Source organism: Taudactylus pleione, unplaced genomic scaffold (genome assembly GCF_031769625.1).
Source record: "Taudactylus pleione unplaced genomic scaffold, aTauple2 ptg001032l, whole genome shotgun sequence".
Taxonomy (NCBI): Eukaryota; Metazoa; Chordata; class Amphibia; order Anura; family Myobatrachidae; genus Taudactylus; species Taudactylus pleione.
The window spans coordinates 13,486,273-13,513,298 of NW_028285433.1; the positions used below are offsets into that span (position 1 = coordinate 13,486,273).

The 27,026-nt window shown below is 47.5% G+C and overlaps 1 protein-coding gene across 1 annotated transcript in view; it reads left to right on the forward strand.

The window, feature by feature from the left end:
• The first annotated feature begins 13,408 nt into the window (after positions 1-13,408).
• Positions 13,409-27,026, forward strand: part of LOC148454106 (protein kinase C delta type-like) — a 63,294-nt gene continuing 49,676 nt past the window's right edge. The window contains exons 1-2 of the mRNA XM_088461249.1: positions 13,409-13,928; positions 25,747-25,847. Of these exons, the coding sequence (XP_088317375.1) occupies positions 13,409-13,928; positions 25,747-25,847 (621 nt within the window). The remainder of the gene's footprint in view (positions 13,929-25,746; positions 25,848-27,026) is intronic.

The following is a 27,026-nucleotide window of genomic DNA, read 5'->3' on the forward strand; positions in this document are numbered from 1 at the left end:
TGCCATGGGGCAGATATGGTGCCACCCCCAGGGACTACTCATCCACCCTTAGTTATGGCCCTGCATGGGAATCGTGATATATGATTTGCCCGCTCTACTTCTTCCTAAGGCCCTTTCCTCTACAACTTTCCTCTTTTATACACCAAGCAGAGCTGAAATTACTGTATATACTTCTGCAAAATAAGAAATAACTCCAATGTCCCCTGAATCCCATGATTTAATTCATGACGAAGGTGAGTAGTAGGTACGACTTTGAAGTGACGTTTTTCTTTTTCCACCATGTACATTTACATCTGGGCTGCAGTCCTGCAAAACCTTGCAGAAAATATTGTTATGAGCTGTTATGAAAAGTGGAGGGTGGCGTACAGCTATATATGATCTAAGCAGGCAAAAAGTCAACCCCTGCTCATAATTAATGTGCTGTGAAACCAAATTATTTCTCGTTCATAACAGACTCTCAGAAACAGAAGGCAGATGAATGGAGACAATTTATGTGAATATACCAATATTCTAATATAAAATGACAGATAGTGGGCCTGATTCAGCAAGAACTGCAGTTGCTAATATGCACGCAATCGGCCGATTGTTGCTTTCTGTGCATGATTGGGCACGCACAGCAGATGTTCACTTCTGGAGCACGGAGCAAACAACAGCCTGAGTATGCCTGCCAGAGAATGGCTGCATGTCACAGGTCCAACTTGTCCTAGGAACAACACAGCAACGCAAGCTGTTAGCAACACTCCCACCTCGTGGATACTGTAGTGTGTGTATATTCAGCTTTCTATGGAGTTAGATTAAAAACTCAAAAGGGAGATTTACTACGGTGCAGTTTGACATGCTCTGATCTGTGGTTTTAATTAAACTGTGCAGTTTACTAATGGCCAAAATACACATCATGCCCTCGATAGATATAGTAATAGAATTTTACTAGTGCTGCACGTTCTTCTCAGTATCACAAATAAAATCAATAGCACCACCTGTGGATCTTTAAACCAGGCTTGCCTACCCTCCCGATTTGGTCGGGAGCCTCCCGAATATCGGGTGCCGCTCCCGACCCTCTCAGCTTTAGCCTGGGTTTTATACACCCCATAGAGACTAGCCACCATATTTATCCAGCAGTGGGTTTATACACTCCATAGAGAGTAGCCATCATATTTATCCAGCAGTGGGTTTATACACCCCATAGAGACTAGCCACCACATTTATCCAGCAGTGGGTTTATACACCCCATAGAGACTAGCCATCACATTTATCCAGCAGTGGGTTTATACACCCCATAGAGACTAGCCATCACATTTATCCAGCATTGGGGTTATACACCCCATAGAGACAAGCCATCACATTTATCCAGCAGTGGGTTTATACATCCCATAGAGACCAGCCACCACATTTATCCAGCTTGGGTTTATACACCCCATAGAGAGAAGCCACATTTATCCAGCAGTGGGTTTATACACCCCATAGACTAGCCACCACATTTATCCAGCAGTGGGTTTATACATCCCATAGAGACCAGCCACCACATTGATCCAGCAGTGGGTTTTATACACCCCGTAGAGATTAGCCACATTTATCCAGCAGTGGGTTTTATACACCCCATAGAGACTAGCCATCAGATTTATCCAGCATTGGATTTATACACCTCATAGAGACTAGACACCACATTTATTCAGCAGTGGGTTTTATACAGCCCATAGAGACTAGCCACCACATTTATCCAGCAGTGGGTTTATACACCTTATAGAGACTAGCCACCACATTTAGCCAGCAGTGGGTTTTATACACCCCATAGAGACTAGCCACCAGATTTATCCAGCAGTGGGTTTATACACCCCATAGAGACTAGCCACCAGATTTATCCAGCAGTGGGTTTATATACCCCTTAGAGACTAGCCACCACATTTATCCATCAGTGGTTTTATACACCCCATAGAGACTAGCCACCACATTTATCCAGCAGTGGGTTTATACACCCCATAGAGACTAGACACCACATTTATCCAGCAGTGGGTTTATACACCCCATAAAAGACTATCCACCACATTTATCCAGCAGTAGGTTTTATACACCCCATAGAGACTAGCCACCACATTTATCCAACAGTGGGTTTATACACCCCATAGAGACTCGCCACCACATTTATCCAGCAGTGGGTTTATATATCCCTTAGAGACTAGCCACCACATTTATCCAGCAGTGGGTTTATACACCCCATAGAGACTAGCCATCACATTTATCCAGCAGTGGGTTTATACACCCCATAGAGACTAGCCACCACATTTATCCAGCAGTGGGTTTATATACCCCTTAGAGACTAACCACCACATTTATCCAGCAGTGGTTTTATACACCCCATAGAGACTAGCCATCACATTTATCCAGCAGTGGGTTTATACACCCCCATAGAGACTAGCCACCACATTTATCCAGCAGTGGGTTTATACACCCCATAGAGACTAGCCATCACATTTATCCAGCAGTGGGTTTATACACCCCCATAGAGACTAGCCATTACATTTATCCAGCATTGGGTTTATACACCCCATAGAGACTAGCCACCACATTTATCCAGCAGTGGGTTTATACACCCCATAGACTAGCCACCACATTTATCCAGCAGTGGGTTTATATACCCATAGAGACTAGCCACCACATTTATCCAGCAGTGGGTTTAATCACCCCATAGAGACTAGCCATCAATTTATCCAGCAGTGGGTTTATACACCCCATAGAGACTAGCCATCACATTTATCCAGCAGTGGGTTTATACACCCCATAGAGACTAGCCATCACATTTATCCAGCAGTGGGTTTATACACCCCATAGAGACTAGCCATCACATTTATCCAGCAGTGGGTTTATTATACACCTTATAGAGACTAGCCACCACATTTATCCAGCAGTGGGTTTGGAATCTGCCTGAAATACTACCAGAATAAAACACCACAATAGAGGTGGCTGTGAGCGCCATGCTGTTTCAGCTGTGTGATCAATAAATACATAATAATTATCTCATGGGGTTGATTTACCCAATGGTTTATGTACAACTCAGATGTCTGCAGATCTGCACACATGTAGTTATGTATGGTGTGGGTCTCCTTCTACGACACTGCTCTCATCCTGATTCTAATTTGCATGCAAATGTCGATGTTCATATACTGTAGATTGAGCGATTGCTAGCCATTACCCAAGTGTGTAAGCCGCACTGTGCATGTGCAGCGACCATATTGCGATTCCTCTCTCACACAGAGGATTCATATGGAAAGTGAGAAACAGGTTATCAGCGATTGTGGGAGGTAACGGGTGGCTAGAGAAATGTAGGCATGTTAGGTCCATTTAATAACTGTTTTCTGGGCGTACATAAATTAGCCACTGCGTTCTTGCTCACAGCAGGAGAGCCCTCTGTGTGTCTGGAGACCCGCTGTGTCTGCAGCAGCCTAGACATACTCAGAAGCTGCGTGGCTGCCAGATCTGCATCGATGTTACTGATGGTCACGCGCTGTTGCACGTTGTCGGATGGGTATGAGAAGGTAGCAGTGGGCATCCATATGCTGGGGTAAGTTTTGGAGACATTAGCACATTTTCGCAGTTGTGATCCGTGAGATATGGCAGCTGTGATGTCATTTGCATGCGGATCTCAATCAGGCCCTCAGTGTCCGGGCGCCGCAACCTGATTGGGAGCAGAGCAGGCGAAGTGTCAGGCAGTTTCTAAGAGAACAGAGGGGGGAGTGGTCGGCCCCATTATCTGGGTGTGTTTAAACCACTGGCTTCTGCTGCGTGAAAACACCGGTCATACTGAGTAACCGGAGGGTTCCTGAAATGGCTGATGGTCACGCAGAGTGATCCAATGCTGTGTCCTCATGTAACAGTGGATCACAGAAAGTGTCAGGTTTGATTTGGAGTCGCACTGGCAGCAACCCTTGAGACTAGATACACAACACCGCTGTCATTCTGGTGCCAGATGCGAGCAAATCGGAGCTGCTAATTGGCTGCCGGACCGCGAGCTCTGATAGGTTATTGACCGGTGCCACATTAGAAAATGGCGGCGCTGTGTCTATGGTCTCAATGGTTGCTGCACGATGCTGGCTGCCAGTGCGACTCTCATATCAACACCCTGCCCCTGCGACCGGCCCCTAATTTGGCCTCCAGCACCCCCAAGCCACTGCAATGTCTGCGGGGACCATTGTTATGCCACTGAGAACAACACTGCTCATCACAAGTATGAAATCCTATATCATACTATACATACTATATATCATATTTGGGGGAAGCACAGATGGTGTAATGGTTAGCATTACTGCCTCACAGCAAGGAGGTCGTGGGTTCGATTCCCACCACGGCCCTAACTGTGTGGAGTTTGTATATTCTCCCTCTGCTTGCGTGGGTTTCCTCCGGGTACTCCAGTTTCCTCCCACACTCCAAAAATATACTGGTAGGTTAATTGGCTCCAAACATAAAAAAAAAATTGACCCTAGTGTGTATGTGTGTGAGCATGTGATAGGGAAGCTCCACTGGGGCAGGGACTGATGTGAATAGTCAACTATTCTATGTAAAGTGCTGCGGAATATGTATGTGCTATATAAATAACTGGTAATAATAATAATAATCATACATTTTATGGTCATTGTTTAAAATGTCTATTTTGAAATAAAATTTAGCAAATGTTTATACAGTGTTTTTATGCCTTAAACTTGTTATAGTAGATTAAAAACCAGACACTATGTGTAGTCCACCTTCATGATTTACGTACCCCAAACTCTGACTAAAACTTCAATATTTAAATATTTGGATTTAAAATATCTTAATAAAATTACATATAGAAAAAAAGCTTTATTTAAGTAAATCATTTCTTCATTCACTGTCTCTTGTTATCCCCATCCTGAAATGGAAATAATGAAATTAGCATTTTTTGCTATTAAGGGATGGGGGGCCCCAAAAACATGAGTGTTCTGGGCCCCAAGATTTCTTTTGCCGGGCCCGCCTGCCTATATGGGAGTCTCCTACTAGCAGAGGGTACTATATAGGGTTATATATTCATATGAGTAAGTTGAATATATTTTAATATTAATAATTATGGGAGCCTCCTACTAAGAATGACGCTTCCATTTATTATATATTTATTATGTTATCTGGGTGTGGGGGTGTGGAAGGCTGTGCTGGGATCACGTGTTTGATCCCAGCATCAGCCGACGTGCAGGGGCAGGCAGAAGGGATGTGTCCTCTGCGGGACACATCCGTTGCCGGCGCTGGGACAGTAATGTCCCTAGCGTCGGTGCAGATACCGCGGGCACCTGGTGAAGGGACCGCCTGGTCCCTTTCACCAGTGCCGGCGGTACTGTGGCGCCGGGAGAAGCTTGGCTCCGGGCGCAAGCTCAGCGGAGCTTGGCGCCCGGCAGCCAAGAAGCGGCAGGTAGCCGGCGCTGGGAGAGAGTACCTGCTCCCAGCGCCGGTCAGGCGTTGGGCGCGGCGGGCGTTTGGCTCTGGTCGCGAGCCAAACCTGGCTCGCGGGCCAGCAGCCAATCAGAGGCAGACGCGACGAGCCAATCGCGGCTCGCCGCGTCATAGCCCCGCCCACTCGCGCCGTCTTGTATTAGACGGCGCCGAGCGGGAAAGGGCACTTCGGCGGCGGAGAGGGAGGAGAGAAGACCTCCCGAAGAGCGGAAGATCGGCGCGGCAACAGGGGCGGCGGCCGCAGAAGAGGCCAGAAGACGCCGCTGTCAAGAAAGAAAGGCGGCGCCGGCTGGAAGAAGAGAAGAAGAGGCGGCGCCGCTGGCCAGGACGGGCAGCGGCCGAAGAATGCGGCTGAGGACCGGAGAGGACTGCGGGGGTGGGAAGTGAAAGAGCGTCACGAAGTTCCCCCCCGCAGCCTCTTCCAACGTAGCAGGTAGGCCCTCCGTGAGGCCCACCATATACCCCCCTCCCTAGACCGCCGGGGTTGTCGGGCGCTAGGCCCGTGGAGCATTGTCGGGCACTAGGCCCGTGGGCAATTAGTCGGGCACAAGGCCCGGGGCACTATAGCAGGCATTAGGCCCCAAAAAGGATCCCCTCTTAATTAGGTATAAGTGGCCTGGGTACTAGGCCCAGGTCACTACCCAATAAAGTAGGCGGGCACCAGGCCCGTGGCCATAAATCAGGCATAGGCCTGTACCCATACAGGAGGGCACTAGGCCCTATATATGAGCCCCACAGATAGGCAGGCAAATAGGCCTGAGCCCCATAATAAGTGATCTGGCCATTAGGTCTAGACCACGACCTACCACCGTTTGGCAGGCACCTAGGCCTGAGCTGCATGTAAGACCCTGGCCGTTAGGTCCAGGGCCCTGAGCCCATTAGGTGTGCCCCTCATATAGAAAGGTAGCCGCATTGATGATTAGAGGTGTGAGCAGTGGTGGAGAGCTGTACGGCTTCCACCCATGAGGTAGTGGTTTCCCCAGTCACAGAGAAGAGGAGCTGGCCAGCTCTGGATAGGTAGCAGACATTTAAAGGGACAGCACTGTGTTTTGCTCTTGTGTATTTAGTCTGTGTTTGGTGTTCCGTGCAGGGCAAAAGTTTAGTTGTTATATCTGTCGCACTACACACACCGTAGGTTGAGGGTGATGCCGTTTAGTATGTGTAGTTGCTTGACATAGGTTTAGGCCCTGCACGGCTGTGTTGTGTATCTCCTTACAGGGACCTGTAGGCGAGTGAGCGGACGAAGAGCAAGAGTGGACACGGTGAGAAATATCTGTGTGTACTGTCTCTCCCTGTTTGTTTGTCACTACCTATCTCCTTCCTTCTGGGCGGACGGTGAACCTTGCAACCCGGTGCAAGGACGGATCTTCACCTGGTGCGTGAGTACCGTTAGGTGAAAATTCGGGATCTGAGGCCAAAAGTGCCAATGATGATCTTCACTTAAAACCTGAATTTATCCCCCGGTTCGGTAGGGCGCGTCGGTCGACGTGAGGAAGGACGGTACTCACCTCGTCTCCTTCCCCCTAGGTCATCGTGTCCGTGTTCTATTCGGAGGTTCCAGGACCGTCTGCTCAACACACGGCCTGAAGGTGAGAGGGTGCGACGCAAGGTAAGTAACAGACGTACACCTGCACGGCAGCAGGCATTGCACCGCACCCGCCCCTCACATTTGGCGTAGTCGGCAGGATCACGGACACGATGTGGACCACCGGCAAGAGGACCCCCCTATGGACAGCTCCGGAGTGGAACCATCCCCGGGCATATGAGGACAAGAGAGACTGGATTACGGTGTCGGGAGAAGACATCATGAAGATGGTGCAGCGGTCGGTACAGCGCGGCAAGGAAGAGCGCCGGGAGAAGGGGCGCAAGAAATCAGCTGTGACCCCCTGCAAGACGTGTCAGCGGCTGGGACATGATGCCAGCGAATGTCTCTGGCGTGAATTTAGGGCGACAGAAGAGGAAGAAATGTCCCCGTTGGAGATCACACAGATGGCCCAGCAAGCGGTCCAGAGATGTGGTCAGAAGAACTCTGTGAAGAAGAGACTCTGGTGTATGCTCTGCGGAACCTACGGGCATGAGCATAATAGCTGTCCACGTGATGAAGAGTGGCACCAGGCGGATGAAGAATTCCGGTGTGAAGGATGTGGAGATCCAGAGCATGAGCTTCGAGATTGTCCGTGGGACGAAAATCGGATGATCTTGGATGGCAGAGCCCAGAAGTGGATAGAAGAAGCCAGGGAAGTGGAGCAGAAGAGCCTGCTGGAAGTACGTTCGCAGGTGCCCATTGTTCCTGAGCAGGAGCCGAAGGGTAGAGACCCCTTTGTGATGAAGATGGCAACAGCACCCCCGTGCTGGAAGTGTCGGCGGCAGGGACATTTGGCCCATGAGTGTCCCTGGGAAGATGCAGTGGCACTGTTATGCCCCGAAGAGGTCCCAGTGAAGAAGGATCCTTGTCCGCAGAGGACGGATGTGGATGACTGGGAGGTGAAGATGCCACGCTATAAGGAAGAGCGTGAAGACCCAGTGGCAAAGAAGTCTAGGATCTCCCCATGCTGGAAGAGTCCGAGACCTGGATACCCGGAGATGTCAGCGGAAGAGATGGAGTACGCTGAAGAAGGAAAGTGTCGCTTGCTGCAGGAGTCTGTGGAGATGAGTCCAGACTCATGGAAAATGTCGGCGGAAACCCGGGAGGAAGAGGATGCCCCGGAGGAATCGACTATTGGGTGGTGGTTAGTGCCACACCCTGAATTCAGTGAAGATGCCCCAGACAAGTTGGAAGAAGAGTGGGTGGCTGCGGCACCCTTAGAAGAAAATTCCCCATGGTGGCCCATCGTGAGTGGCACTTCAGAGTTGCCACTCCCACAGAGGATCCGCAGAGTGAAGTCAGGAGGTACGAAGATGGAGAGCCCGGAGCCAGTGGAGAAGGAATGTGGGGTCATAGTCGGTCCCGGCTGGGCCCTTGAACAGATCCTCGCTGGAGGGACCATAGAATACCCTGACCCGCGGACGTTGGAGATGGAGGAAGACTTTGTAGGGACTACAAAGGAAAAAGGGGGGGGAAATGTGGAAGGCTGTGCTGGGATCACGTGTTTGATCCCAGCATCAGCCAACGTGCAGGGGCAGGCAGAAGGGATGTGTCCTCTGCGGGACACATCCATTGCCAGCGCTGGGACAGTAATGTCCCTAGCGTCGGTGCAGATACCGCGGGCACCTGGTGAAGGGACCGCCTGGTCCCTTTCACCAGTGCCGGCGGTACTGTGGCGCCGGGAGAAGCTTGGCTCCGGGCGCAAGCTCAGCGGAGCTTGGCGCCCGGCAGCCAAGAAGCGGCGGGTAGCCGGCGCTGGGAGAGAGTACCTGCTCCCAGCGCCGGTCAGGCGTTGGGCGCGGCGGGTGTTTGGCTCTGGCCACGAGCCAAACCTGGCTCGCGGGCCAGCAGCCAATCAGAGGCGGACGTGACGAGCCAATCGCGGCTCGCCGCGTCATAGCCCCGTCCACTCGCGCCGTCTTGTATTAGACGGCGCCGAGCGGGAAAGGGCAGTTCGGCGGCGGAGAGGGAGGAGAGAAGACCTCCCGAAGAGCGGAAGATCGGCGCGGCAACAGGGGCGGCGGCCGCGGAAGAGGCCAGAAGACGCCGCTGTCAAGAAAGAAGACAGGCGGCGCCGGCTGGAAGAAGAGGCGGCGCCGCTGGCCAGGACGGGCCAGCGGCCGAAGAATGCGGCTGAGGACCGGAGAGGACTGCGGGGGTGGGAAGTGGAAAGGGCGTCACGAAGTTCCCCCCCGCAGCCTCTTCCAACGTAGCAGGTAGGCCCTCCGTGAGGCCCACCATATACCCCCCTCCCTAGACCGCCGGGGTTGTCGGGCGCTAGGCCCGTGGAGCATTGTCGGGCACTAGGCCCGTGGGCAATTAGTCGGGCACAAGGCCCGGGGCACTATAGCGGGCATTAGACCCCAAAAAGGATCCCCTCTTAATTAGGTATAAGTGGCCTGGGTACTAGGCCCAGGTCACTACCCAATAAAGTAGGCGGGCACCAGGCCCGTGGCCATAAATCAGGCATAGGCCTGTACCCATACAGGAGGGCACTAGGCCCTATATATGAGCCCCACAGATAGGCAGGCAAATAGGCCTGAGCCCCATAATAAGTGATCTGGCCATTAGGCCTAGACCACGACCTACCACCGTTTGGCAGGCACCTAGGCCTGAGCTGCATGTAAGACCCTGGCCGTTAGGTCCAGGGCCCTGAGCCCATTAGGTGTGCCCCTCATATAGAAAGGTAGCCCCCGCATAGATGATTAGTGGTGTGAGCAGTGGTGGAGAGCTGTACGGCTTCCACCCATGAGGTAGTGGTTTCCCCAGTCACAGAGAAGAGGAGCTGGCCAGCTCTGGATAGGTAGCAGACATTTAAAGGGACAGCACTGTGTTTTGCTCTTGTGTATTTAGTCTGTGTTTGGTGTTCCGTGCAGGGCAAAAGTTTAGTTGTTATATCTGTCGCACTACACACACCGTAGGTTGAGGGTGATGTCGTTTAGTATGTGTAGTTGCTTGACATAGGTTTAGGCCCTGCACGGCTGTGTTGTGTATCTCCTTACAGGGACCTGTAGGCGAGTGAGCGGACGAAGAGCAAGAGTGGACACGGTGAGAAATATCTGTGTGTACTGTCTCTCCCTGTTTGTTTGTCACTACCTATCTCCTTCCTTCTGGGCGGACGGTGAACCTTGCAACCCGGTGCAAGGACGGATCTTCACCTGGTGCGTGAGTACCGTTAGGTGAAAATTCGGGATCTGAGGCCAAAAGTGCCAATGATGATCTTCACTTAAAACCTGAATTTATCCCCCGGTTCGGTAGGGCGCGTCGGTCGACGTGAGGAAGGACGGTACTCACCTCGTCTCCTTCCCCCTAGGTCATCGTGTCCGTGTTCTATTCGGAGGTTCCAGGACCGTCTGCTCAACACACGGCCTGAAGGTGAGAGGGTGCGACGCAAGGTAAGTAACAGATGTACACCTGCACGGCAGCAGGCATTGCACCGCACCCGCCCCTCACATTGGCACCTGAAGTCTGAGGAGGGTCCTGGGTGACACAGCCGCTAGATGCAGTACAGCCATGTCACTAATATGGTCACACTGCTGGCCCTGCTTGTTGTGTCTCAGGCTGTCATCTGTGACTCACGGAGCACAGCCACAGCTACACACAAGCAGTCTCCCCTGTAATACGGCCGCCAGTATCACAGCCTGTTCTGTTACTAACTTATAGCCTACATGGCTTCTGTCACTCTGCAGTAACAGAAAGAAGTAGTAAGATCCGACAGGTGGATCACGGCTATAACAACCACTTGACCACCAGGGCGCTTACTGCAGAGAAGGCAGCCCAGGACTCTAGGTGATGGTGCGGCCTGGGGGGCACCTGGCCGCCTGCCCCCGGCCCTGCTTCTGTGTAATTATCACCTGAAAAAGTCATTTTTCAGTATTTTATGTCAATTTTTTTTTATTGAAACAAAACTCTTAAGGACCTAAATTGCAATAGCTTAGCTCATCACTAGTAGGAATATATCAGTTGTAATAGTAATATTACATCCAGCTAAGGGCTGTATTCAAGTTGAGACAAGCCGCAATACTTTTTCGCGGCCCGGACTTTCCGCGTACTTCGCCTGTTTTGTAGGCGGAAAAGTATCGCGCACGTGCCTGCTTTACCCCGTATTCAATTTGAAAGTACGCGAAAACGGGACCCAGTGAAACTTAAACAGGTGGAAAGTACGGTCAGATTTGGGGAAATCAGCCTGACACCCCCCAAAAGATGCACTGACATGGGGGTTCCCTATGGTACCCCCGATTTGGCTTGCTGAAGGTATTTGGTGTTTTTAAACGGACTCAATAGCTGCTAAATTGTGTTTTTCTATACGTGATGCAGAAGAGTATTCAGGAATATTTTTTCCAGAAATTAAGTTATCCCATCAAATTGGGGGAACTTGAAAATGGGGGTTAGCATATTTATAAGTTGCTACAGTGAAGTTGAAAAAATCTTGAAAAACCATCTGCCGCAAGCCCCTGCAATCAAAAAAACACTTGGGGCATACTTGGGGACCCCCCAGAGTCAAGTTCGCTAGTTTTTAACTTTGTCCCCCAACATTTTTATTTTTCACCCCCAAAATGATAGTGATTTTATTTTGGGGTGTCAAGTGTTTTTTTTTTTTAAATGTTGGCACAGATTACCTTTGGGGGACTGTCTGAAGACTGCACGGGGGTTCCCGCAAAGTTGCACCCCAAAACCCCAATTTTGCACTTTTTTCCTCCTCCCATTCATAGACAAAACTTTTCCGCCTATTACATTGCATTGCCTTTCCGCCTAGGTGGAAAGTCTTTCAAATTGAATACGGGGTAAAAGCCAAACAGGCAAAAATTACGTCATCGGCGAAAAAGTATCGCGGATCCGGACTTTTCGCCTCAAATTGAAGACGCGCCCAAGTTAAGACCATGGTATCCCTGGCTTATAAAAGGTATATAGAGACCATGAGAGTGGATACAGTATGCAAATTGTAAGACACATTGTAGGACAATGAGGAAAGTGACAGATTGTATCCCAGTACGAATAATAGTATGTATGAGAAGTGACACGTCCATGGCTGACTACTGCACCTGTGTGTTTTGTGTTTATCTTGTCAATAACTATTTGGTACAGGCTGAGTCTCACATATCCAAAATGCTTGGGACCAGGGGTATTTTGGATATCGGAATATTCCGTATTTTGGAATAATTGCACACCATAATGAAATATCTTGGGAATGGGACCCAAATCTATACACAGAAAGCATTTATGTGTTATATACACCGTATACACACAGCCTGCAGGTCATTTTATACAATATTTTCTATAATTTTAAGGCTCAAACAAAGTTTGTGTACATACATGAAATTTATATGTTTCATATACACCGTATACACACAGCCTAAAGGTAATTTTATACAATATTTTTAACAATTGTGCTTTATACAAAGTTTGTGTACATTGATCCATCAAAAGACAACATTTTTACTATCTCAGTCATGCAAAAAAAAATCTGCATTTCGGAATATTTGGATATGGGAGACTCAACCTGTATTGTTATAAACTGTGAGCCCATGTGATAGGGAATACAGATTGTAAGCCAAACCTGCCGACATTGCAGTTTTCTTACCCAGGAGAAGCCTGGAGAGGAGAAGCAGGTGGGAGGTGTTGGGGATGGATGGGTCGCATCATTAAGCCCCGCCCCCTCACTGCAATTTGCCGCGAACGGGGCATATTTAAATAACACATCATAAGGTCATTAGGGCACGCCCCCTACTTGCTGACCCGCCGGTCCGCAATAAAAATCTCCTTATTCTGCCCACTTCACTATGAGGTGGGCAGAATGCGGGAGAAGTGCCTACTCTTCCAGGGGTGCGGGGGGTTACCTGAAAAATCGGGAGCCTCCTGCAACTTCCGGCAGGGTAGGCATGTATGTTGTAAGATCCACTGGGGTAGGGACTAATGTCCATGTTTTTATTAGACAAGGATTGCCAGGGACTAATGTTAGTAACTGAAATGTTCTCTGGGAAGCACGGTCTAATATGTGTGCACTACTTAAATAACTGGTAATACAGAATATATAAATAATACATTATTATTTTTTTTTTATAAAATAGTGACAAACATAATTCAATATGCACCTTAATATAGATACATTTTAATCAGATCAATCCACATTGATAAAATGACTCCCACCCCATAATTTAGGAAACCACTATTTAATCCAGAGATAATCTCACACATGCCTGCCTATTCATGTTACATGCATATAGGCTCGCCCAGCATACACCATGTATGTAGCACAGGGATATGGGCAGGTAACTGCCACTGATGGCACATGCCACTTTTCAAAGCTGCAGCTGGCATCAGGGCAGTTTACTTTCAAACCACTGGTGGAAGAGCGACCGTTGGAAGCCAGGGATGAAGAAGGCCACCATGGAGAGGAGCATCAATTCCAGCAAGAAGGGGAAGAAGAGGTGCAGGAAGATATCATCAAGCTCAGAGGAGTTAAGCAACAACGGACGTGACATGAAGAGGAACATCATTTCCATCTCCTCCTCCGAGGAAGAGGTGAAGGTCTCCATCAAGAAGGGGAGGAAGAGATGGAGGAAACTATTATCCAGCTCAGAGGAGTTGAACCATACTGGACATGACAGCAAGAGGAGGATCCTACCTGACTCCTCCTCCGAGGAAGAGGTGAAGGTCTCCATCAAGAAGGGGAGGAAGAGATGGAGGAAGCTATCATCCAGCGCAGAGGAGAGCAAGAATGGACATTACAGCAAGAGGAGAATTATTTCTAACCCCTCTGATGAAGAGCAGGAGGTCTCCATCAAGAGACAGAAGAGATGCAGGCAGTTGTCATCTTGCCCAGAGGAGAAGATCGGAGATGAGGAGAAGAAGAAGAAGAGCAAAGAACATCACGTAGATGCAGAGAGACAGGGTAAGGGAGACTCATACATACAAACTGTTATCATACAAACACCATGAATGACTTTTGGTAGGCTGTGCTATAGTAGACAAGTGCTGAGGCCTCTATATCTATACCATTATTTGAAAATACATTTACATGTATTTATTTATATCATGCTTTTTCTTGCATCAAAATCTAATTTAGTGGTATTTGTCTTAATAGTAAATCCAAGAATGCTTATATATGACAATGTTTGTACTTATTAGTGATAGGGGGTTGCACTATATCTGGGCTGAAATATTGTGCCCCATGGACTACAGCCAAACTATTAGATATTGTGGAGAAATGTAACAAATCTTGGAGAGAGATAAAGGGGAGAGAGATAAAGTACCAACCAATCTGCTCCTACTCGTCATTTTTCAAACACAGCCTGTAAAGTGTCAGGAGCTGATTGGTTGGTACTTTAACTTTCTCCACTTTATCTCTCTCCAAGGTTTGATACATCTCCCCCAAGAGTATTGGTAATGTGTAAAGCCCCATTTACACCACATGTATTACTGTGCAATTAAATGCGATGTACTCCTGGGTGCGAGTCATCATGACTACGGCTGCACTTGACGGCATCCCGAATTCGCAATAAGTGCTCACAGCCCCGTAGGGCTCCAAGCAAAATTATGTGAATCCAGGCTCAGAGCAGGCCGCGAGGGGTGCGAGATGCCGTGCCATTGCTGGTGTTTTAACGCCCTGGCAACAGCAACTTGCACCCTTCGCAGTCATTTGGATTGACCACTTAGTGTGTGGGTGATGTAATTGGATGTGTAGAGGCTAATGGGGAGCTACCAATGACAAGGAGGCTTCAGTCGCTTGCAGTGTGGGTAGTAATTGGATCTACTGATTAATGTGAATTAGAAGTAAAGATTATGGGCTAAGTGTAATAGCCTGTGGGTTGCAGGCAGCTGCGAGATTTTGATGACTTACCCGCTAGAGTTAAAGCAGCAATAATTAGACATTATTCCCGCTTCAAATCTAAAAGCTAAATTGATATCTGTAAATAAAGCTTAATATTAACATTAGTGTCCAGTCATTTAGTAGTCATTATATCTATTGTAATTGTGATGATCACTATTTGTGAGTATGAAACCCATACACATATTTTCATACATATTTGTAAAATACAGGATATAGAGGCACCACCTTAATCCTTATTGTGTTCACCTATAAAGCAGACGTCTGATGCAAGATTAAACAAACAAATAAAAATAATTTTTTAACTTCATTTTGCTATCCCCAGAACATGTGGCCCATTACATCTGGGGATTTAGAAGAATTACACTGTACTTTAGGGTCAAAAATGATTTGTGCAGCTCCGTTCCAATTTCCTGCCATACCAATCATGTCTCTTACATTATTTGTCAATAATCAATACCATGATTTACTAATGATCTCAGACTCCACCCAACCATATGATAAATCCTCTGACCACATAACGTACTCAGCCAGTAATTATCTGTTACACCTTCTCCCCATCTGAAGATGGAATTACCCAACGGGACCAAGCAGAGCTGGATTGAGGCTTTGAGGGGCCCGGCACTTAAGGCTGGGGGTCACTAAAGACCAATATTTGGGATACAAAGTTTTGGTCATTGGGCTTGTTTCAGAATTGTACGTCTGGAGGCTGAAAACTCTCACTGCCGGCATTCCAGCTCAGAGTGGTGCATCCAAAGACACAGCATCAAATCACCATCTAACAGCCACGGGCCATCTTATACCCCTTTCACTTTGGAATCTCAGACTGGCAGCATGACCTGGCTTATTGTAGGGTCAATTATGTCACTGGCGTCATGTGAGATCATCTCCAAGTGTCGGCTCTTCCTATACTGCTAACGGGTTCCAAGTCACATCGACCCAGGTTATCCGTTCACACTGCACTGCGAGCCGGGATGAACCCGTGTTCAATCCTGCTCGTTACCCGGTTTGAAATGCTGGGTCACTTGACCCAGGTTATTTCAACTGGGTCCTTTCATACTGCACAATAACCCAGGTTATTGCTTGCAGTGTGAAAGGGGTATAAGTAAGCCTACGTTTACTAACAATGGTCTATGGAACGCCTCTGCTGGGGCCAGGAAATCCGCATCAGAAGATGGAGATCCTGGCCTTGGCATGCCTACAAAATGGGGGCAACATGTCCCCATTTTGTAAATCAATCACTGTCACCACCCCCACCCCCAAATGGCCACAGCATGTCAATCATGCTGCAGCGTAGGGGTTACTGCAAGCGATCTCATGGACACTTATCACAAAATGAGCCGTACAGATCCTGCGCATGCGCCGATCACTCATCATCGAAGCTGTAAGTAAATTATCAGGTTTGTGTACAACTCTGGATCAGGCTCATAGTGTGTGAGCCTTCTGCATGCATATAAATGGGGACATGGCCATACATCACACACCCATTTTTCTTCACACTGGGGGCGTACACATTGCTTCCACAGCTGCTGGGCTGCCCCCTATGCTCATGTGCACAGCAGGTCCCAGCAACATTGTGATGGTTGGGAGGACATGTATACATATATAGTCATACACATATACACATACAGATATACTGTCACACACATCATATACACATACATACAGTCACACACATATACACTTACAGATATACTGTCACACACATCAAATACACATACATACAGTCACACACATATACACATACAGATATACTGTCACACACATCATATACACATACAGTCACACACATATACACTTACAGATATACTGTCACACCCATCATATACACATACATATAGTCACACACATATACACATACAGATATACTGTCACACACATCATATACACATACATATATAGTCATACACATACAGATATACTGTCACACACATCATATACACATACATACAGTCACACACATATACACTTACAGATATACTGTCACACACATCAAATACACATCAGACTTGCCTACCCTCCCGCATTCCGCGGGAGCCTCCCGCTATAAGCTGGGAGCTCCCGCTACCCCGGAAAGTATAGAGAATCCCCCGGTATTTCCCACTGACCTGTCAAAGCACCGCACTATGCATGCGCGAGTCGGATGAGAAAGGGGAGGGGCCTGGCTTGAGGACGTCACGACACGCAACGTCATTTACTGTAATGTAATATGATAGGCCGGCTACCACGGAGTTGTGAGTAACGTTGGCCGCCTAGGTGTCACTGCCTCCCGAGTCTGTCTGATCTCTGACTGCAGGGAGCGGGACTGGCGGCGGCTGCAGCGTCCTCTCTTCCTCCCCGGCTGCTGTCCCAAGTCTGCTCACCTCGTTAGTAAAAAAAATATAAGTAGAGGGTGAGCTGTGCAGGAAGGCATCTTCTCCCGGGCCGGCCCGGCCGGTACACTGTAAAGGATTCGGGTCCGCGGCCGCGATGGCAGAAGCCAAGTAACATTGTCTGCAGCCTCATTGGTGGATGGCGCTGGCCATCCACCAATCACAGTGATAGGAGTATCTGAACGCTGATTGGTGGATGGCTGGAGTATCTGAACGCTGATTGGTGGATGGCTGGTGGAAGGCTGCAAACGGCCATGCAGACTTTGAGAGAGAGCCGGAGATAGGAGGGACAACAGCAGCAGGAGACTGGTGAGTGTTGCACTTCCCCCATTGATTTGAGGTCTTATTTTTAAAATGCATTTTCTTTTATCTGATTTAATGCAGTTCGTAAATGATTTTTATTGATGGTGAAGGGGGAGGGGGGGCAGGGTAGGGAAGAACAGTTTTGGGCTTGCTATTAAGGGAGAAGGGGGGAATGTCAGGTATGGAGGTTGTCACTTCTGGAACATGCTGTTAATTTAGGGAGAAGGGGAGGTTGTCAGGTATGAGGGGGGTCACTTCTGGAACATGCTATTAAGGAAGAAGGGGGGGTTGTCAGTTATGGGGGTTGTCACTTCTGGAACATGCTATTAATTGAGGGAGAATGGGGGGGTTGTCAGGTATGAGGGGGTTGTGACTTCTGGAACATTCTGTTAATTGAAGGAGAAGGGGGGATTGTCAGGTATGAGGGGGTTGTCACTTCTGGAACATGCTATTAATTGAGGGAGAAGGGGGGATTGTCAGGTATGAGGGGGTTGTCACTTCTGGAACATGCTATTAATTAAGGGAGAAGGGGGGGTTGTCAGGTTTGAGGGGGGTCACTTCTGGAACATGCTATTAAGGAAGAAGGGGGGGTTGTCAGTTATGGGGGTTGTCACTTCTGGAACATGCTATTAATTGAGGGAGAAGGGGGGGTTGTCAGGTATGAGGGGGTTGTGACTTCTGGAACATTCTGTTAATTGAAGGAGAAGGGGGGATTGTCAGGTATGAGGGGGTTGTCACTTCTGGAACATGCTATTAATTGAGGGAGAAGGGGGGATTGTCAGGTATGAGGGGGTTGTCACTTCTGGAACATGCTATTAATTGAGGGAGAAGGGGGGATTGTCAGGTATGAGGGGGTTGTCACTTCTGGAACATTCTGTTAATTGAGGGAGAAGAGGAGGGTTGTCATGTATGAGGGGGGGTCACTTCTGGAACATGCTGTTAATTGAGGGAGAAGAGGGGGGTTGTCATGTAAGAGGGGGGACACTTCTAAAATATGTTATTAATTAAGGGGGGATAGGTTGTTAGGTCTGGGGGGCAGTTCTGGGATGTGATTTTAATTGAGGGAGTTGTCAGGTTTGAGAATGATTATAGAGTACATTGAGAAAGGCCGGGAAGATAATCAGGACTGGGGTATGTTTCCAATTGAGGGAGGGGGTTTGTCAAGTGTGGGGTACCATATGATCATAATTGAGAGAGGCTCATGTGGGGTCTGATTTTAAACTATGGCGGAAGGGTGTATCAGATCTGTGAAATAATTTTTAATGAGGAGGGGAGGGGGCGTTTGTCAGACTTGAGATTACCACTTGTAGTGATTTAGGGGGCTTCCATTTTCTAGGACCCCTTTTTCATATCTATTCTGCTGACTTTGGTTATGTATACAGTACACCCGAGTTCCTGGTAGTATAGACTGCTGTTAGATCGCAGGTGTTTTTTTGCTGTTGAGCACTTGTAGAAAACCAGGGCCACTTGCTTGTATTTTTCCACAAGGCTAAAACTTGCCAGCCAGCCCCTGGTAGGGAGTGGAACTCTGGATTAAGTAGATTCAGTGTGGGTAATTACTATATACAGGAGCTAAACAGACATTTGGGTGTAGTCAATGGGAGAATTTGTCTATAGAAATTTGAAATTGGAGACACAGGCTTTTCATGTAAATGTCAGAATATAGGCTTATATGATTTGATATCAGTTGATGCATATAGCAGGGTTGTGGTTGGAATCTACTGCATACACAGATACACATTTTTTTTATGCTTATGATTTAATATTTTTGATGTATAAATTCCATTATTTCATATGTCCTTCCTTAGTTGCTACCCATACACAGACCTGCTCTGGCAGCAAGCTGCTCATAGTGCTATAGTTTTCAACTTCCACTGCAGGACAAATCCCTGAGTGGCAATAGATACGCCCATAGGTGTAGCTAGAAACACCCTTTGGGTAGAGCTGGACACGCCCCCTTGATGGCGGTCCAACCACTATCTAAAATCTCCCTGAAACTAGTTTTCAAAAGTAGGCAAGTATGATACACATACATACAGTCACACACATATACACTTACAGATATACTGTCACACACATCATATACACATACATACAGTCACACACATATACACTTACAGATATACTGTCACACACATCATATATACATACATACAGTCACACACATATACACTTACAGATATACTGTCACACACATCATATACACATACATACAGTCACACACATATACACATACAGATATACTGTCACACACATCATATACACATACATACAGTCACTCACATATACACTTACAGATATACTGTCACACACATCATATACACATACATACAGTCACTCACATATACACATACAGATATACTGTCGCACACATCATATACACATACATACTTTCGCACACATATACACTTACAGATATACTGTCACACACATCATATACACATACATACAGTCACACATATACACATACAGATATACTGTCACACACATCATATACACATACATACAGTCACTCACATATACACATACAGATATACTGTCGCACACATCATATACACATACATACAGTCACACACATATACACATACAGATATACTGTCACACACATCATATACACATACATACAGTCACACACATATACATGTATACTGTCACACACCTACATATGTAGTTACACGTACAGGGGTAGATTTACTAAGCCTTGGAGAGAGATAAAGTGGAGAGAGATAAAATACCAACCAATCAGCTCCTGTCATTTTACAGGCAATGTTTGAAAAATGACAGTTAAGAGCTGATTGGTTGGCACTTTGGGCCTGATTCACTATGGATCGCTATAGCTGCACGCAGATCTGCTGCGAAAATATGCTAATGTTTGCAATCGCAAAGCCAACATAGAGGCACCTACTACCGCTATCTCACCTCTGTAATACCTTGCAGACCTGCGTATACATCGGTACCATCAAGTAATATTGGACCCTCATGCAGAATTACAGCTACTCTGTCCTTACTCAGAAATTTTAGATGTCATCGCATGATGTACTCAAGCTGCGTATGCCGTCGGAGTGGCTAATTTATGCACGCCTTGGAAATGGCATTCAAATAGACAGGCACGCCTGTGGTTCTCCAACCACTCCCCCGTCACCACCCCCAAACGCTGATGTCCTGTCCCTCTGTCTGCGATGGCTTTATATCTGTATAAGTGATCACAGTACGATCGTAATGCTAATTCATGCACGTGTACTGCAGTGCATACAAGTGACTCAAGTCCTTTATCTCTCTCCAAATCTAAGTACTACATCTGCCCCTTATACACATACATACATACTGTCACACACACATACATACATGTAGGCAGAAACTTATACACACACATATATATCATACTGGTACACACAGTCATACATATACATTCATTCATTTACACACATACAGATAATCACACACTTAGGGCGGGATGTACTAAGCATTGCATTAGCGATGCGGTACATCCTGCCTGTCTTCGTGTACATACTGCAGTTCATTACCGTGGTATGTACCTAGAATATCGCAAAGGACAGCTACCCCGATAAGAGCTGTCCTTTGCTATGCTGCTGGGCGGAGAGATTTCCGAGTTTAATACCCAGAAGTCCCTCAGGCGTCCTTCTACGCATGCCCAGACGGCCGCGGGGGCTCATGGGAGAGATCAGATCAGATCCCTCCCAACGAGGAGTGTCCCAATAAGAAGCCCATAGGCTTCCATTGGGTAATGCCACCTAAAGGTGGCGTTACCCATCGGGTTGATGCTTGCCGGTGCTTTGTACATATGGAGAATGCGGTAAAACCCCTGAAAACTGCATTTTCTGGAGTTTTGCAGCATTATCCTATTTAGTAAATATTGGCCTTATTCAGATATAAATATAGTGTTCCTCCTCCTCCCTCTTACCTTACATCATCATTTGGCACACTGGACCTCATTCAGAGCCGCTTGCAAAATGTGAGCGCTCACTCTGAATGAGGGCGGCCTCTTCTATGTTCAAAGCCGGCCTCCTGGCTGTTCGCTATTCTGTGGGTGACCACCCATAGCTTTAGTTAGCGGCCAGGTTGATGGTCGCGATGGTCAAGACCATCGCGACCATCTGGGCTTGTGACGAGACCGTTGTGGTAGGGTCTCGTCTGCCGCAAGCCCCAGTGAGCTTTCAGCTCTAATAGAGCCGGAAGCTCACCACTGACATCATGAGTGATGTCAGTGGGGCCGCCCCCAAACGGCAGGTGTTCCATCAGGAATGCCTCCATTTGGCCAGCCACCCCCCACCCTGCCTACAAAACAGTGCGAGCTGTCGATCACCATCGACAGCCGCCACTTTTGTAGTGAGTCCCGGAGCGAGAGAATCGACCCGCTTGAAAGCTAATAGGTGCTTGCGAGCGGGTCTGAATGAGACCCACTGTCTGTATCTGCTCCTGCTGCCTCTCCTCCCCTCCCCTCCTCTCCCCCATGCTGCTTCTACCACTGACTGTCTGTATATTGCCATGTAGCCCCGTCCCCCTGCTCAGTCCCCCCCTCCCCTCCTCTCCCCCATGCTGCTGCTAGCACTCACAGTCTGTATAGTGCCATTTAGCCTCATCCCCCTGCTCAGTCCCCCCTTCCCCTCCTCTCCCCCAAGCTGCTTCTACCACTGACTGTCTGTATAGTGCCATGTAGCTCCGTCCCCCTGCTCAGTCCCCCCTCCCCTCCCCCATGCTGCTTCTACCACTGACTGTCTGTATAGTGCCATGTAGCCCCATCCACTGCTCAGTCCCCCCCCTCCCCTCATCTCCCCCATGGTGCTGCTAGCACTGACTGGCTGTATAGTGCCATGTAGCCCCGTCCCCCTGCTCAGTCCCCCCCCTCCCCTCATCTCCCCCATGCTGCTGCTAGCACTGACTGGCTGTATAGTGCCATGTAGCCCCGTCCCCCTGCTCAGTCCCCACCCTCCTCATTTTCAACTTCTAGTTGTGGTGCTCTTTTGCACTGAAGCTGTAATCAAAGTTGGGGGGCCCCCTGAGACAGGGGGGCAGAGGGAAGCTTTGAACTGGATCTGGGGCCAAGATAAGATTTGTGGAGCTTGTTAGCTATTTCTCCTTCCAGAGCTTCACACTTGTGTATATGACAACTTCATCAATGCTCGGCAGAAACTGACTCGATTAAGGAAGGGGCGACAGGGGTGGTCGTCCAGGGCCCCCCACACAAAGCGACACCTGTTCCCGGGTTGAGGGTCTCATTCAGACTCGCTCACAAGCGCTGAGCGCTCGAAAGCAGGTCGATGTTGAGGCCCTGCACACGTGCAGCGGCCGCACTGCGAGTGTGCAAGCCCCGGAGCGAGAGAAATATTATCTCGCTCCGGGGCTCACTAAAAAAGGGGCGGCTGTCGATGGTGATCGACAGCTTGCACCGTTTTGTAGGCAGTGTGGGGGTGGCTGGCCAAACAGAGGCGTTCCCGAAGGAACGCCTGCCATTTGGGGGCGGCGCCACTGACATCACTCATGATCATCAACCTGGCCGCTCGCTAAAGCTGTGGGTGGTCTCCCACAGCTTAGCGAGCGGCCAGGAGGCCGGCTCATTACAGAGAAACGGATGCAGGGGGGTTTCTGCGTACATAGAAACCCTCCCTGACACACAAATTTGGGGGTGGAGCCAATATGACAATTTGGGGGCGGGGCCTAATGGATCGAGGTGCCCGGCCCCTGTTGCAACCAGGACTGGTCCTGTAGCAGCTGCTGCATTAAGTGAAGGTATGTTTGTGTACTGTTTCGGTGTGTGTGTGTGTATGTATGTATGTGATTCTATGTGTATATATGTCATGGTGTATACAGTATGTTATGTGTATACTGTGTATGTGTTAGTGTGTATGTTTATACATGTTCTAGTGTCCATGTGTTAATATGTATATATGTGTTAGTGTGTGTATACTGTTTATGTGTGAGTGTATGATTGATATATATATATATATATATATATATATAAAAATTTATTTTCAGGACCCCCCCTTCAAAAAAAAATCCTACGTTTGTCCCTGTCTTCATGTGGCGGGGGTAGGCTTTGGGTGGGTCTTTCAGGGAGGGGGGTGGACTCTGTGTGGTTTGGAGGGGCCCCCACAATTTAGTTGCCCTGGGGCCCCCACAAGCCTTAATCCGGCCCTGATAGTAGCAGTGCTGTCATGTGACCACACATTATAAGCAAATGTAATGCAAACACAAATGTTGCAGACAGTCCTGTTTGTCACAAAAGGAAATATTTAGTTCACATACTTTAGATTTCTGATGCTATTGGATTAACATAGTTGATGAGATTAGAAACATTTGTGTGTATATACTGTTATTATGAGCAGAATTAAATACTATAGGGGTAATTTAATTGTTTTGTGGGCGGCGATAATTAGTGGGCGCCAAGTGTTGCAATTTAATGGTTTTGGGTACCCATTAATTAGACTAGCTGAGGGCTTCATAGGCATGAGGCTATATAAGAGTCCTCAGTTTTTTGTGATTGGTCAGTAATAGGGAATTTGTTTGCTAGGCAGTTTTCTCTTTTTTGAGGCCCTTTTTTCATTAGTTGACAGTTAGCCAATTAGAGTTTCAAGGGGGCTTGCATTATGGGTTTTTCTATTTAAGGCTAAATTTGAATAGGCTCAGCCTCTTTTTCAGTTGGAAGACCCTCGTTCCCTACCCAAAACCGTGTGTTTGTCCTTTACTAAACAATTTTAAAGCAGTAGGCGGGAAGGCGATACTAACCAGCAGGCACATGTGGCATAAGTGGTCGCTGTGGGGCACTTGCCCCTTTGAAGGACAGGGAGTGTGTCCTACCTATGCGGGGTGGACAATTGGGCACTTTCTTTGCGGAAGCGTCTGGACTGTGCCATAGTAAGGGGTGGTGAGACTTTCACAGCGCAGGTTACGCATATTGAAAAGGGGGCATCTTAGTCGACCCCATTTTTTGGTGAGAAGTATTTGGCTAGAGCTGGGTTGTGGTAGCGCCTTCTTTTGCCACCGTTTATTAAAATAAATTCATGCAATTAGTAAATACATTAATTTGATTCGAACCAAGCAGTTGTTGTCAGTGTCGTTATTTTAGAGTTAAGATTAGCATAAAATGGTTTTAATGTTTTTCACAATAAATGAATGGACGCCTTATTGCGGTCATCAGGCCTTATTAGACCAGGTTTAGACATGTAAAACGGATAAATCCGTCTACAGTCCTGGTTAGGGCGCCCAAACTGCTGTTTGGACACTCTAACTACCGGTTTATTGCACATTTTTGCTCGCATCATCCAGAGGGTGCAAGCAGAAATGCTGGCGGCTATAATGCCCACGTGGAGCAACAATTGAATTGCCCAAAACATATAGCTGACCAAAAACCCCTAATGGCCGGATTCAATTAGAGGCGAAAAGCCATGATCGGCGAAAAGCGTCCTGGAATTGAATAGGGCGATACTTTGTAAAGTGGCGAAAACCGCGCATCGGTGAAAACTTTTTGCCGATCTCGGCTTTTCAACGCTAATTGAATATGGGCCTTAGATTGACTGCAATTGGCACACAGTAGGAAGTAGGATATATGAATGGAAATATTTATGTAACTTGGCTGTCCCTGGTTGTCTGCTGTAATAAAAATGTGAGCTCAATTAGGCACTGCCACGATTATTAACACTTCATATCACGGCAGAATTTTTTTTATTTCAAATGAAAGTAGCCCCACTATGTACTAAACTGAACCCGCAAGGACAGCGGTAGTGATAACCGCTGTCCCTGTGAGTTATTTCCCCAGCATTTTATAGCAGTCTTTCACATTTGTGAAAAACTCCTCCAGGGGAATCTGACACTGCATTGGAAGATCTCTCTCCTGAGAGTAAAGCCTCCATAGACTTAAAGCGGTTTACACCATCTGAAAATGATGTACACTAATGGGGCCAAACTCCAAAATGATTTGCCTTTCGGAATTTGGGACATAGGGGTCAGATCATAGTCCTCATTGATAATAATGGGGACTGCGATCTGCAGTGCTAATTAGCCTTCTGCAGGAGATTTCTATGAAATGCCATGCATTAGGCTATTAATACATAGCAACAATTCATAAAATTATGTAGAAACTGCAGTTTTTACATAATTATATGAAAATAAAAACATTTGATAATTAGGCCCCTTAATGTTCTATAATATATGGGTGTTACTGAAATGTTCTCATCTCACTTTTCCATTAGGAACCAACAGTGCTCAGTCATCCTGCCTCAGCAATGAAGTCTCTCACACCATCCAGAGACTAACGTTCTTCCGTCAGCTAGGCCAGGGTGGCTTTGGAAAGGTAAGTAATGAGGTTTCATTTGTCACAGGGGAATTACTGTATGTCTGAATTTGGATGTTAGTACAGATGTACAGAGCTACAGCACAATTTAATTCAATGTTAGTTTTGATTTGTCAATCCACCTAATGTTATTCCACACTGTACTTGCTGCATTACATGTAATTTATAGTGCTGGGTCTGTCATAGTGTCAATTCATTGTGCTCTGTGGTGTTGTTGGTGTATTATTAGGAGACAGCATTTGGGGTTATAGAAAGCATCTAAAGATACTGTAGACACACAGTGCAAAAGTGTAAAGTTTAACCTCACACCATTTTAAAATTACCCTGAAAGATATAAAGGGCCTATGGTCTGACTAGTGATGCCATGGATGTGACCTAGGGATGTCCATCGACCATTGATGATTCATAATCATTGATGGTTTATGGCTGATGTCGAATGCTTTTACCATCGATGGGGGAGAATCAGATGGTTTCCCTTCATCGATGGCACAGCATAAACAATTTTTTTTTTCTACAAGATGCCAGGACACGGAGCACAGCACCTCCCCTACACCTGCGAAGCCCTGTCCCCAGGTTCTGATTGGCCCACCATTGCATAGTTGGTAACCATCGAGGGGCCAATTGCTATATCGTCATCGACAGTAACCCCACCAATGGCCATGTGAGGGTGTGGCCTGTGTTGTGCCCCCCCACCCCCACACACATATATATATATGTGATTGAGAGATGTACACAAGCCCGATAGTTTACGTACATCTCCGATCTTTGGGCCTGATTCAGAGCCGCTCGCTATTTGCGGTCGTTCGTTCCAAAACAAGGGGTGGCTATTCAAATGAACCGTTCGCTCATTGCGGTCTGTTCACGCCTCTAAGTCTGAACGAGCGTGCAAAACTTGCGGTTGTAATTTTGAAAAATACGCCCCCTGGCCGCTCGCACCATACGTCATGTCCGCTATTTATTAGATTAATCGAGTACATTGACCAGCGTATGAACTGCTCGCTATACTTGTGGTTGATTTTTCCTACCGCAATCTTGCGAGCAGTTTTGACTATAAAATAACCCAGTGACGTGGTCAATGACGCTGCTGTATTAATTATGCACACCCTTAAAATGCCCGTTTTGACCTTTAAGCACGCCTGCGTTCAGATCTCCACTGCCCGTTTTCAAGCCCCTTCCCCT